The following is a 14,910-nucleotide window of genomic DNA, read 5'->3' on the forward strand; positions in this document are numbered from 1 at the left end:
TAGTTTTTAATGCATATTTCCTCTGCTTCATTAATATCCTTCAGTGTTAATTCTGTGTATATGCACATAATTTTCTTTGCTTCTTTCTGCAGATATGTCCCTAACAACATCAATTTCTCAGCCAGGACATCAGCCAACCAAACCCAGGACATCATCATGTCCAAGCTGGACAGGTGAGTTTCACCCAATTATTGACTCTGTGACCAAAACCAGTTTGTCCTCCCTTCATCTTAATTTACAAAATGCATTAAAAATATGATGTAACATAGAATTACTGTTGTGCAGATTTGAAGCATCGCTCAGAGCTTCTGAAGACAATCATGGTGCTTAAAATGTGATTTCTATCATACTCTGTACAAAATCAGGCGAAGGAAAGGTGTGTATGGACCGCCCATGGGGAAGAAGTGCATCGTATTTGTTGATGACCTGAACATGCCTGCCAAGGAAGTGTACGGTGCCCAGCCACCCATCGAGCTGCTGAGGCAGTGGATCGATCACTGGCACTGGTACGACAAGAAGGACACATCCAAGCTGGAAATTGTGGACGCGGTAAGCACTCTTCTCCTCCCTGAATCCAGCCAGCCCCGCCAGCTCAATCTGCCATTGACACAGGCGTGAACCAAGTTGTCATTGGTAATGTGAAAGTTCAAACTTACAATTCCTCCCTCTTGTGTGTCACACAAAATATGCCCCATTTGATGATACCGGGTGTGCCGACTATTTGCCGATCACCTGGGGTGAACTGTTAGGGGCTGGTATCCTCCTTGCCAGCTTTCCAAAGTGTGGTTACAGACAGACCATTTCACCATATTTAAGCCTGCTCTTAAAAAAAGAATGGAAGTGGCGTAGGTCGTGGTTGGCAGTTCTGACTGTCACACTCATGGGACTTCTACTACAGAAATAGAGTTTTGCCTTGTAACAGAGTACAGGTAAATGGCATAATGTTTAAGTCACAACATTGCTCAGTTGGTTTCACTGGGTCAAGAATGCTATCCCTCATGATTGTGAAGCTTACAGGTGACTGACTTAGCCAGCTCATGGCCAAATATTATATTTCCCTGCCTTTTGTCACTTAGGTAATTAAAAGATAAATGATACAAAAGAAACATAGTTTTTGGTCACAATGCCATTCACGCATACAATTGTACAATGTAGCTGTCAATTCTAGCTACATTGTACATTAATGACTTGAGGTGCACCATGCTTCACACAATTAGTTGCAGTTTAGCATGATAATGTTTTGTTCTGTCCTGACAGCTCCTGGTGTCAGCCATGGGTCCTCCTGGTGGAGGCAGGAACGACATCACAGGACGCTTCACCCGCCACTACAACATCGTCTCCATCGACTCCTTTGATGACGACACCATGGTGAAGATCTTCACCGCCATCAGTGACTGGCACTTTGCCCAGGGCTTTGACGGTGCCTTCTCCCGCCTCGGAAAGGTACTCATGCTCAGGGGTAGTCTACATGTATTGTCAAGACGTACAATGTATTCGTTGCCATCGATGTTAAAGTATATGTCAGCGCAATTCACACATGCCTCCACAGTATATCAAGGGATATTGGCAGGGCCCTGTTGGAAAAAAGTGCATACAATTAAAGAAGCCACCCTGGGTAAAAGAGACAGCATTATACAGGGGCAGATCCAGGAATTCTGTTAAAGGGGGGGGGGGGGGGGGACATGTGCCCCCCTCTATTTTTTCTTTTTCTTGCTTTTGTTTGAACAAAAAAACAAATGCGGGGGGGGGGGGGCTTACGCCCTGTTCGCTCCTACTGGATCTGCCACTGTTATAAAACTGTGCAATGTACATGTATTCCTTGTCCTGGATGTGCAATATACAGATATCAGTTAGTTTTTATCATTGTTTCCATGTTAAACAAGATCACTCTTAAGGACTCTGATTAAAGTGGACACAAGATTGACAATTTGATAGCATTGCTCATGACTGCCTCCACACTCCTACCCTTTGTCACAGATCATGGTGCAAGCCACTCTGGGAGTGTACAAGGAAGCCATGGACCACTTCCTGCCCACGCCCTCAAAGTCCCACTACGTCTTCAACCTCCGTGACTTCGCCCGCGTCATCCGCGGCGTTCTGCTCGTCCCGTCCACGGCGCTGAAGGAGGACGACAAGGACAAGCTGATCAGACTGTGGATTCATGAGATCTATCGCGTCTTCTATGACAGGCTTATTGATGACAAAGACAGGTCAGCAGTTATTATTTTTTTTTCTGTAACTCACATTAACCCGCTGACACTTTCAATAACACTCAGTTTGCATGCAATTTCCTTCTCTCTGAACCAATTTAGAAATAATGGTTCAGAGAGTATGAAAGGATGCTTTAGACTTCAACTACAAAATCAGCAAGTTTCCTGTGTGTGCATATGATGTGATACAACTCTAATAACTAATTGTTCTTGTATCGTAATATACAGTTCATCATCACGTCATATTGGAATACTGCACTCTAGACAGTCTACCATCTGAAAGTTGGTGGTAATGAACATGATTGTTCTTTCAATGCAGTGTTGGTGCTGCATGCTTCTGTTATATGGTCAAATATTTCTCTGCCAGTGCTTCATGGTACACACTTGAATACTGTTGTGATGTCCAGTGAATGAAATTAGTGATTTGATTGGGATGACATGCATCACTTTCTATTACCCAACTTTGCGATTCAAACTGCCAAACAAGTGATATACCATACAATGATTTGAAAGTAGTGTAGCCAGTGAAGAAAGTACTGTCCATGAAGACAGCATATTAACCAGTTAATTAAACCAACATCTAAGCAGCTGGAGCTTTGCTTTCGAATGTAGAGAGTGTAGTTTGTTACCTTGATAACCGTGCTGTATTATTCTTTCATTCCTTGCAGAATCACCTTCTTTGAGATCGTCAAGGAGACCACTCAGTCGATGTTCAAGCAGAGCATGGACAAGGTCCTGAGTCATCTCACCCCGTCTGGCAAGCTCATCGATGATAACATCAGGTAACTGAAGAACACTTGGATTAATTTTACTTATCATGTACAATAGTGTTGCTTGTCTTCTGTCACACTTTCACATGTCTTTTGTGTTGATTCTTAACAGATATGAAATGTAGAAATAGTTGGTGGTTTCCAAGGTAACTGAAAAGGAACAAGAAGTATTCCATGGAGAAAGCAGACATTCATACTTAGAAGAGCTAATGCAAGATCATTAAAGGCTAATGAAATATGATTTGCATAGTGATTTGTGATACTGTGTGTCATGTTTCCATGATGTCACATGTTTTCCTGTGAAGGAAATGTGTGGAAAGCTCCTTTTTTTTTGCCATTGTGGTAGCCTTGCGCAAAAGTGCGAGTATATATCCAACAAACTTATTCAATTCATTCATTCATAGTCTTCGTGAACCCACTATGCAAGTAATTCTAATGCACCTTTGATTCAATAAGCATAAACTGAATTCTATTCATGGTGATATTTTGGTGCCTTTGTCATGACTGTACTTTGACTTGTCAATTTCATTCTGTTCTGTAGATCGCTCTTCTTTGGAGATTTCGGCAATCCTGACAGCGATGACAAGACTTACAATGAGATCACCAACCTGAAGGAGCTGACGGGAACCATGGAGTTCTACCTGGCCGAGTACAACCAGATCAGCAAGACACCCATGTCCCTGGTCATGTTCAAGTTTGCCATCGAGCACATCTCCAGGGTCAGCCGTGTGCTCAAGCAGGACAACGGCCACGCCCTGCTCATCGGTAGGTGCCTCTCTCTGGTAGTGTCTCGAGAAGTGGATTTAGTGGAGCAATGTTTGGACCAGCTTGGAGTGTACTTTTCTAGAGACCTGAGCATTTACATACGTTTTATGTATGAGTTTCATACTTAACTTATTTGATGCTTGTGTATGTGTCATCTTGACTACGTAGCCTAAAACGATGCTTTCTCCTCAGTTACATGCCACTGAAGTTTTCTGGTTTCAGTCCAAGGGAATGCACTGTTCATAGACTTTTTGAATTGATAGTCTGGCTACCACAGTGGGCATCAACCAGGGTTCCATTTTGTGAAGTCATCACATTACAGTCTCTAAATCTCAGAATGGCCAATCATATGTAGCTATGTAAGACTTTTAAAGAGAAGTAAAATCCATTTCATGAAGTCTCTCGTAAGTGTGTTTCTCGTAAGACTTTCATGAAACAGACCCCGGGTGACACGCTGGAGGTGGTTTGAATTAAGTGCATTCTGTAGTATAAAGCTGATTTAGTTATACATTTGTAGTTGCGCATAACCATTTTTTACACGGTAAGAGGAATGCGACAATAACATGCTTTTATTTTCGATGTCAAGCATTATCACATAGCCTTAAAACATGCCTCCTTAGCACATTGTTGGAGGTTAAAGCCTGGAACTCTTTTGTTCAGAGATTAACCCTCTGTGTGCTTTGAGTGTAGATTGGCACAGAAAACCCCATAGCACTGTACACACTGGCAGAAGTCCATGACACATAGACAGGGTTAAGAAGTTGGCCAAATCTTTCATCCCACAGGTATTGGAGGCAGTGGACGTCAGAGCGCTGCCAAGCTGTCCACCTTCATGGCCGACTACGAGCTGTTCATGATTGAAATCACCAAGAACTACACCAAGAATGAATGGAGAGAAGACATCAAGAAGGTACAATTTAGCTTACTTTGGGCGAGTCGGGATGAAAAGTTTGTTACAATCATGCGTTGCACTGGTTTTCCGAAGTGTGGAGACTTGTGCGAATTGGGCAATCACAAAATATTGGTTTTGCAACATGCTAGATGATATCATTCTTCGATGTAAGATCCTACAGGTTAAAACTGTCAGTAAGGTCAAAACTTGAATGCATTCATGACATAATGGTAAATGGAAAAAATATTGTAGTACTGAAAAATAATGTCCTGATGTACATTTGTATAATGAAAAATGTATCAGTTTTTTAGGAGTAGTTCATAAGGAACAAAAGTGGAATATTATTGTTAGAGAATGGTAAATGGAATAAAAAAAAAGACAACACTTTGAATGTACACATATTTTTTCAAACACGGTTACAAAAGAATGAACAGGAATGTATTCATAACATAATTGTTGATGAAAAACAATATATTCATTATCACCCTGGAAACATGATATGAACATATGTGCTCTTAGAATGAACACAGATCCTGTGCAATAATGGAATTCTGGAAAATTTCTTGGCATCGCTGTATAAACAATTCACTGTATATAGAGGCACCATATAACAAATTTCTGGTGTTGATTTTTTTTTTTTCCTCGCTCAGCTCCTTTTGAAGGCTGGAGCGGAGGGCAAGCAGACAACTTTCCTCTTCAGTGACAACCAGATCAAGGATGAATCCTTTGTGGAGGACATCAACATGATTCTCAACACAGGCGATGTCCCCAATCTCTACGCGGCTGATGAGAAGGCTGAGATCATTGAGAAGATGCAAACAGTGGCCAGGAATGAGGTATGGTGACAGATGTATGCTAATTGTTTTCCAGCATTGGTGTCATAAACTTTGCTTGTATTAACCTGTTGAGGATGGACTGATTTTGCTACAACACACATTTCCCATAGACACCTGCCCGAGTATACTCAGGACTTGTCCTCAACGGGTTAAAGACCCGGTAGTGTGTGGATATACAGTGTATGGGTGGCCTGATTCATTCGCTGCTCACTGGGGTGAATTTGAAAACCACGGATAGCACCGGTCAGGGAATATGTGCATCGAAGTGTATGCTCATTAGTAATGGTCGACTTCAGTCAAGATTCTTTGACTGTGTGTGTGCTTACACAGATGAGATCAATGACAAAGATGTTTGCAGTAACATTACAGGGATTCTCCTATAGATCCGATCCGTGCCAGCCCTCCCGCTCCATTGTATCCCCAGGCAATAAGGGTCTTTAATATTTTAACAAGGTTTTGTTTATTCGATTGTTAAAGAACTTTAGCTGCCGCTTTATAGAAATAGGATGTCCTTGCTAGATCTCCATTCAACATCCATTGTGCTTGACTTCGCACAAAATGGAAGAAGGCATTGGTCAGAATGTGTTTATGATGATAGATGTAGCAATGTCAACTATTTAAATGCCACAACAAATGTCAATGTCTGGATTTCTGCAGTGATAAATGTGGAAAATGAAGGCATATTACATTCTCCGATATTTTGACATAATTGCTTTTGATGAGATAAAGGCTATGGTTTTGCAGTTATAGTGTAGGTTGTGTGTTTAATAGCCCAACAAATATATATATATATTTTTTTTTTGCATGTAATTCCTTCAGTTATATATTTTTTTCAATTAAATGAATGTGATTCATAAATTGATCTTTTTCACAGTTGAATTATGATATATTTGTGTAAAGATGATGCTTTACCTTTTGACCTCACTTTCTGAAGGAACAAATGTTCTCCATTCAGTATGGAAAGGTAACCAGTGTGAATTGTATCTTACAATTCATTATCAGCCATGGCATTTCATTCAAGCATCAACTATCGCTATCTTTCCTGTGCATTGCTATCATTTTTTATATTCCCAACATCATATCCCTCTGCTCTCTAATCTTCCCAGTGCTCAAAATTCTCTCTGTGACTTGTGAGTGTACTTTTTTATGTGCAATCAGCCAACCTGCCCTGATGTACATGTACAAATGTACCTTTCTGCTCTCTTGCATGAGATAATTAGCAGGTCACCCGCCCTCTATGTTCAGTCATTATGTGCATATAATTATATATATATATATATATTTATCCGCTTGGTTATCAGATTTCTCTCTACATTGTATGTATGAAGCATTTCTGTTGATGGCTTATCACTTCCTTGTAGACCAGTCCAAACATTTGAATCTCTACCTTCCATTTTGGCCATACTCGTGGTATTCATTTGACGTTGAGAAGTTTTACCCTTGAGTTTCTATATAATCGTATACATACTGGTAGTCGATCTTCATTCATAACCATTCCTCATTGGAGATCCAATTCCTTATTGGAGATAGACATTTTCAGGTAGTTTCTTACAAGTTCCACACACATACTTTACTCAAATTTGATTGTGGTAATTTCATACATTTTAGATTCCTAGATCTAACAACCTGAAGGTAGATATACACAATGTGTAATGTCGGTGTTAATGCTCCCTAGGAATAGTATACATCATTTTCTGTTAAAGCATATTTGGATCCTGTTGCATGAAAAGTTTTGTTTTAAAAGTAGTTAAGAAAATCAACTCTAAGTAAAAAATGCTGAAATTGTTATAAGTTGAAACCCATGATGTACGTTGTATGTAACATTTTGTGTAAGTTTGAGAGAAACACTTATAGTGCATCAAGGCTCACATGTGTTAGCATATCATTTCTTTATATCTGTATGGTTAGAATTTCTGCAGATTTTAATTTGACATTCCCATTGTTTTGATCCAATAATTTGGCGTAAAACCCCTCGTCCCGTATTCTGCTAAAAACTTAGACCCGAGTTTAAACCCACGCTTGGGTCTAAAGTGGGTTTTTGGGGTTTAAACCTGGGTTTAAACCACCAGTTTAGACCCAGGCTTAAACCCAGGTTTAATTTGTATTCTACTAAGTCCAGCTGTGGTCTAAATTGGGTTTAAATTAAACCTACCCAGGAGGAGGTTTATTTCGAGTTTAAATCGAGTCTAACGATGACTGGTAAGGGTACCAGCACACAGATCAATGCCAAAATGGCACAAAACGAGTGGCTGGCTGGAAACACTGCAGCTACAACAGTAGCTTGCCGGCCACACGCGTGTACACACAAGATACGCCTACTACGTACTAGATCCACGGTACTTGTACAAGTTAGGTACAAGTTAGAAGAGACTCGAGATCTAAATGTTACAAATACTACTACTACCTAGTATTACATGTACTAATACGTTAATAGTCTAGACTTTACGATGAAAATAACCTGAAGACTAGACCAAGAACTCAATGTAGGACTAGTAGAGGGTAGAGCCTGCAGACGAGGTCGATTTGGCATAGATAGACTAACATTATTAGATCGAGAACCTAGATCGTAGGACTATTAAACGTTACTACTAACGGTGTTAGGAGTAGGATCCTACTAACGTTTAACTTAGTAACTAGAACCTATTCGAATAGCTAGAGTACATTATTGTAACGTTAGGACTAACGTTAGATCTATTAAAAGTTAGGTTAGTGTGGTACGGTCCCGTCGGTAGGTAAAATCTACTTCTAACAATTGTTGATTATAGTAATATCGAGACAGGGTTGATATAGGCCTAGATCTATTTCTAAATTTTAGAAGGGATTCCGTTCTTATTAACTGACAATCTTAAGAGAAAAGCTTTTATTCAATTTCCTACCTCAAAGTCCTGGTTTGATCAATCGCCAATCCATTCCGAATTATTCACGATTCAATCGACCTAAAAAGCCATGTCCCATCCAGCGCACACAGCAACTGTGTCGCCGGCCGGCGCGGCGCGATGACTCTGCTTGTAACTGAGCATTCAAAGCTAGCTAGCCAGGAATATAATAGCGCTACGCTATAGTACAGTACGCTTACCATGTATCCTGTGATGTGCGTCGCACACGTACACAAACTGTACAGTAATGTACAGTGCTTCACGAGTCGTCGCAAGCAAAAGTACAGCATGCCCTTATTCGACATAAATACACGTAAAAACCATTCAAAATCCAAGAAAGTCACGCTCATGTGGCTGATACACTGCCAATAATAAATTGAAGAGGATTTGTGGAGAGAAAAGTACTCAGAGAGGGAGAATTTCTTCTTCCATAGAGGGCACCATGGTGGCTTGACCCAAGACTATTTCGGGTTTAATCTAAACCCGAAATAGACTTGGGTTTAACTAAACCTATCTAGCAGAATACAAAATTAAACCTCAGGTCTAGCTAAACCATAGGTGAGTCTAAAATAGGTTTAAACCTTGGTCTACAGTAGAATACGGGCCCTCGTGATTAAGCTGCAAAAAGTATTGGAAATCAGACTGACTGCCATTCTTTCTTTATTCCATGTCAAAACTCTTTTGTCAGTGATGTTACCGATTCAGATAATTTCCCTGTCTTTTCAGCATTCTTAGAGCATTACATCCTTTACATTTACAGCCATTTGAATCAATGTGATATTTGGACATTACATCATCCAGTTCACCTAGCCAATTTCTATCGTTCATTACCAATCACACGTCAGGCCAGTGCATTCCTACTCATATTCAGATATATAGTGTAATCAGAATTCATTCCATACTACAATCACTACATTAGTATTGAAACAGAGGTATGGTTATATTGTCTGTGAGCGTGTGTGCCGTCACTGATATGACTGGTAATCTTGACATGCCATGTACAATGTAACCCTCAGAGCTGATTCTCTCACGTGGACATGTGAGAGGGTTACCTAATAGTATACCAAACTCAAACTGTTGGATTATCACCAACTGCTGCTATATAGCAGAATGATGCAATGCATGCACCTCAGTTATGACAATTTGTTGGTGTGAGCTGCAGGCTGAATTGTTTCACTCCAGCAGTGCTGCAAAGTGTGTTTTATTTATTCATGGTGATATTTCATTCAAGCCATTGTGCACCATGCATGTGTATATCATGCTATAATTGGCAGCGCTTGATTATTGAAAGCAGTATTTCCCTTCATTTTTCGATGAAATATAACAAAAAGTGTAATTTTTCAGTGAAAAGACTCAAAATGTCACAGATTTAGAGAATGATATTTTTCATTCTTTTTGTCAGTCATATGGAAGAAGTTGAGTAGGTATTTGCATGCTGCCCTAATTCTGGAACAAGTAATGCAACATTTGTCTCCACAAAGCTGAATTTGGAACTGTCCAAATCTGTACCTTCATGTTTCAGAAATACTTTGCTAAGATTCAAGGGGAAAAAATGGCTTGCTTTTCCACGCCCTATCACAGAACTTTACATGTTCAAAGTAATCAGTACTGCATTTGTTGATCTTCAGTAAAGACACCTTGTTAATTGAAAATAAACCCATTCCTTCCTTTTGTAGGGCAAGAAGATCGAAGCCACACCCATGGCTATGTACAACTACTTCATTGAGAGGGTGCGCAAACACCTCCACGTGGTGCTGGCGATGAGCCCCATCGGTGACGCCTTCAGGAACAGGCTCCGTATGTTCCCCTCTCTCATCAACTGCTGCACCATCGACTGGTTTCAGGTTGGTCCTTTGGCAGTCTCACGGGGGATATTGTGGAGGAGATTTGTAGTGGAGAGTGTTGCAGATATGTATTTCAGACTTCAATGATGATTGTTGTTCGTTCCATTGCAATCACTGAATTATTGCGGAGGGAAAAACAGACAAGCTTGCCATGATTGCTATGAAAGTTTTCTATCCTGTTAGCAAATGTATCAGATCATGCCTAGCTTAATGCTTTGTCATTGTACTCTCCAAGCAAATAGAAAAGGAAGACCCATTTACTGATTTAGCCTTCATGCCAAAAGGGAAGCATAATTTACCAAATGCTGGAGGGTATCTAGTACACTGTCCTGTAAGGGCATGATAATCTGTTGAAACCATACCAGCTGATAAATAGTTCTCACACATTGATATTGCCTGAATTATGTAACATGATGTCATAATATGATAATAACAATATATAGCCTCTTCAGTGGTAGCATCACTCTCCCAGAAGTCTCTGTATCATTATTCCCTCAGTATTGACTGGTACCCATTCACACCATGATCAAAAGGGACAGCGTAGGTTAAACCCTCGTGTGCGTGATGGCACTAAAAACCCTGTAGCCTTGTTCACACTGTCCAAAGTCCTAACACAGAAAGAGTTAAGTATTTTGTGTAAGGATTGTAAGGTTGAGGCAGGAATTGGACTCCTGTTATCCAGTTTAAGAGCCCATGACATGATCCATGATACTGTCGTGCTCCTTCCCATCAATCTTGTCATTTTCTTCCCAATGTAAAGGCGTGGCCAGAGGATGCTCTTGAGATGGTGGCCGAGAAGTTCTTCGAAGATATGGACTTGGACGACCATGTCCGCAAAGAATCCGTCGACATGTGCAAGCACTTCCACGAGAGCGTACGCAAGATGTCGGAAGAGTGAGTGTTCACCAAAGATGTAGATGTATTGCTTTGATTGAAGTGGGCTTTTCCCAGAATGTTATGTACTTTTTTACAATTGTCTAAGCAGATTCCTAGAGGTTGCTTTGACATCCTTGCCTTGTGTATGTACATAATAATATTCCACTTTCTGCAGCTGAATTACAAATATCGTACTTAGTGGAAAGAATAATTGGCAAGAGGCACAGACCCCAAAGGACCAACTGTTTGTGAGAATCACTATCTAACCTCCCTCCGATGATTCTGTAGATTCATGTTTATGTATGGGTTTGGCTGTTATTGAAATGTTTCACCCTTCCCCACCCACAGGTTCTTGAACACGCTGCGTCGTCACAACTACGTGACCCCCACCAGCTATCTGGAACTGATCCTAACCTTCAAGAACCTCCTGGGCATCAAACGTACTGAGATTCAGACTATGAGGAACAGATATGTGGTCGGTCTGGAGAAGCTTGCCTTCGCTGCCTCACAGGTAAGCCAATGAGACATGTTGATGAAAGTAGGCCTACACTATGATATTGCCTTGTGAGGTGATTGTGATACTAAAAGTTTGCTGTAGCAAAGGCAACATATCAATTATTCTCATTTTGTCACCCCCCTTTAAAAAAATGCAAGAGACAAATATCTGTATGCCTGCCAATATTGCAATCATATTTTGTGTCAAGGTGCTAGAAACTACAATGGCCCGAAGAAGGCTATTGCTTAGAGTTTTGTGCTCTCATCGGACTAAGAAGAGAAGGATTGTGTGATCTGCACATAAGTTACCTTTGGTTTTCTCATAATGCAGCACAGAAAATCTTTTTCAGAATGGAATGAGATGAGTGATATGTGGTATTTATGCTCAAAGATTATAGACTGTTAACTTACTTGTTTTTTCTGTATGTATTGTTATCCCTAAAGTCACCGAAAGGATGTCACTTCTTATGCGAGTCATTTGTGAAGCTGAACCCATACCGTTACTGCTCCTGTGTTGCAAAAATCCCTGTTGGGTTGTCACATGTGGTCAACTCGATTGTCCGTTTGTTGTGTCCTGCAGGTGTCGGTCATGCAGCAGGAGCTGACCGACCTCCAGCCGGAGCTGATCAAGACCTCGGAGGAGACGGTCAAGCTGATGGCCAAGATTGAGCAGGACACGGTGGAGGTGGAGGCCCAGAAGGAGGCAAGTTTTCCCCTCTAACAAGGAACCTCATGATCTCTTTAGTGAACCCTCTCTGTAGTCCCATTGCCATTTGGCACAGAAACCCCATAGCTTTGTACACACTGTCAAAAGTCCCTGGCAGAGAAAGGGTTAATTACTTGCTCACTGTGGTGAACTATTGGCCTACTGTACATTTGGCAATACATGCAATGTCCAATACATACGTGTACAATGTACAATACATACAAAGCATACATAACCTTATTCCATCACAGAACATAACAAGCACACATGCACTTAAGCATTATACAAGGTCAAGAGCAATATAGTGGTTTACTAGTCTTTAGCTGTCATACTGCTCTCTCTTTCTCAGTGTTAAACTTTTGGCCTCTAGCCAGTATCAATTCTAAACTTGAGAGCTTGTTGGACAGTGCCTGAATCCTGCTACAAAATTTTGAACATGAAACTACAGATGTGAGTATGACCAGTTTTTCATTGGGCATTTCTCCAAAATCATTTCAGAAAATCGTGGCAGTCATAACTTTCCCTTTTCATTAGCTCACCTGAGCCAAAGGCTCAAGTGAGCTATTGCGATCGCCCTTCGTCCGGCGTCCGTCGTGCGTCGTGCGTCGTGCGTCGTGCGTCGTCCGTCGTCCGTCGTCCGTCGTCCGTCGTGCGTCGTGCGTCGTGCGTCGTGCGTAAACTTTTTCTGTAAAAATCTTCTTCTCTAGAACCAGAAGTGATAGAGCTAAGTTAATACTATGAGTTAGTACATTGATGACTGTAGTTTCAAGTTTGTTCATGGCAGAATCAGGGGTGCCCCCCTTGGGACCCAGGGGAGGGGGGTAGGGAAGGGTTCTAATGGGGCCTAAATTGTACATTTTCATCGTCTTCTTGAGAACCCCATGACCCATTTTCACCAAACTTGGCAGGTAGCATCCCTAGGGGGTTAGGAAATCAATTTGTGAAAATGGGCACCATGCCCCACCCAGGGGGCCCCCAGGGGGCCCAAACCCCCCAAAATTAAGGAATATCCGCAAAAATCTTCTTCTCTAGAACCAGAAGTGATAGAGCTAAGTTAATACTATGAGTTAGTACATTGATGACTGTAGTTTCAAGTTTGTTCATGGCAGAATCAGGGGTGCCCCCCTTGGGACCCAGGGGAGGGAGGGGGTGAGGAGGGGTCCTAATGGGGCCTAAATTGTACATTTTTATCTTCTTCTTGAGAACCCCATGACCTATTTTCACCAAACTTGGCAGGTAGCATCCCTAGGGGGTTAGGATCTCAATTTGTTAAAATGGGCACCATGCCCCACCCAGGGGGCCCCCAGGGGTCCCAAATCCCCCAAATGAAGGAATCTTTATAAATCTTCTCTAGAATCAGAAGTTATATATAGAGCTGAGATAATACTATGAGTGAGTACATTAATGACTGTAGTTTCAAGTTTGTTCATAGGAGATCCAGGGGTGCCCCTCTTGGGTAGGGGGGGGGGGGGGGGTGGTGGTTGGAAGGGTCCAAATGGGGGCCTGAATTGTACATTTTCATCTTCTTCCTGAAAACCTCATGATGGATTTTTGTCAAACTTGGCAGGTAGCATCCCTAGGGGGTCAGGATCTCAATTTATCAAAATGGGCACCATGCCCCACCCAGAGGGCCCCAGGGGCCCCCCAATCCCCCCAAATTAAGGAATCTTAAAAAAATTGGGCCCTTATTGTACATTTTCATCTTCTACTTGAGAATGCCTGGTCAAATTTTGGTAGAGCTGTGAATAATTTAGATTAGTGACTGCGTGAAAGGTGAACTTGCGATACTCAGGTGAGCGCTAGACCCGCGGGTCTCTTGTTCAAAATACTGGTAAGTACTTGTTTGCATAGAGAGTTATGTTAAAACTGATGTATGCTTATCAAACTTCAGTTCTAGATTCTGACCGGTTGAAAGCCAGAGGATATGATGTAGTAGCATGCTTGATTTTGCACTCTGACTTTGCATTCAGTGGTAACCCAGGTAACTCCCAGCATAAACAGCTCCATATTTCCCCACAAATGTCTCACTAGCTTTTCTTCCATCCCTTGCTTTGCTGTCTGCAGGTTGTAGCTGCAGATGAGGCAGTGGCCAATGCAGCTGCCGACGTGGCCCAGGGAATCAAGACAGACTGTGAGGCTGACCTGGCAGAAGCCATCCCAGCCCTGGAGGCAGCCCTCAGTGCCCTCAACACCCTCAAACCCAACGACATCTCCATGGTCAAGGCCATGAAGGTAAGAGGTCGGACTTTGAGCATCGTGTTCATACATTTTCTACACATTTTACACATTTTAATTCTGTTTACTCATAATCAAGCTGCAGCAATCAAGCTACAATTTTTGCCGTGCTTTGAATAACTTCAAACATGTTTGCAGAGTATTTTGTGCAGTTATTGAAGAGGTTGGATTGTTTTGCATGATTGCTGAAAATGTTGAGCATGCATATTAAATGTTTGCCAGAGGTTCACAAATATGATTTTTTTATGAGGTATTATAGTGGCAAACTAGAGAAATAGACCTAATGAAATCAATGTTAATTTATAACAATTCATACAATGTTTGGAACAGTTTCTTCATTTACCATAAGCTTCATTTATATCAAGTTTTCAGCCTTCAAATGAGACCGAATCACCAACTTATGAC

The 14,910-nt window shown here is 41.4% G+C and overlaps 1 protein-coding gene across 1 annotated transcript in view; it reads left to right on the forward strand.

The window, feature by feature from the left end:
* Positions 1-14,910, forward strand: part of LOC139742861 (dynein axonemal heavy chain 3-like) — a 94,161-nt gene that overhangs the window by 26,182 nt on the left and 53,069 nt on the right. Inside the window, exons 23-35 of the mRNA XM_071653374.1 lie at positions 93-173; positions 366-549; positions 1,258-1,443; positions 1,978-2,210; positions 2,879-2,992; positions 3,522-3,745; positions 4,531-4,655; positions 5,288-5,473; positions 10,026-10,193; positions 10,954-11,087; positions 11,418-11,580; positions 12,145-12,267; positions 14,335-14,502. Of these exons, the coding sequence (XP_071509475.1) occupies positions 93-173; positions 366-549; positions 1,258-1,443; positions 1,978-2,210; positions 2,879-2,992; positions 3,522-3,745; positions 4,531-4,655; positions 5,288-5,473; positions 10,026-10,193; positions 10,954-11,087; positions 11,418-11,580; positions 12,145-12,267; positions 14,335-14,502 (2,089 nt within the window). The remainder of the gene's footprint in view (positions 1-92; positions 174-365; positions 550-1,257; positions 1,444-1,977; positions 2,211-2,878; positions 2,993-3,521; positions 3,746-4,530; positions 4,656-5,287; positions 5,474-10,025; positions 10,194-10,953; positions 11,088-11,417; positions 11,581-12,144; positions 12,268-14,334; positions 14,503-14,910) is intronic.

The sequence above is a fragment of the Diadema antillarum genome, unplaced genomic scaffold (genome assembly GCF_040938485.1).
Source record: "Diadema antillarum isolate AM-2024a unplaced genomic scaffold, OU_Dant_1.0 seq00001028_RagTag, whole genome shotgun sequence".
Lineage (NCBI taxonomy): Eukaryota > Metazoa > Echinodermata > Echinoidea > Diadematoida > Diadematidae > Diadema > Diadema antillarum.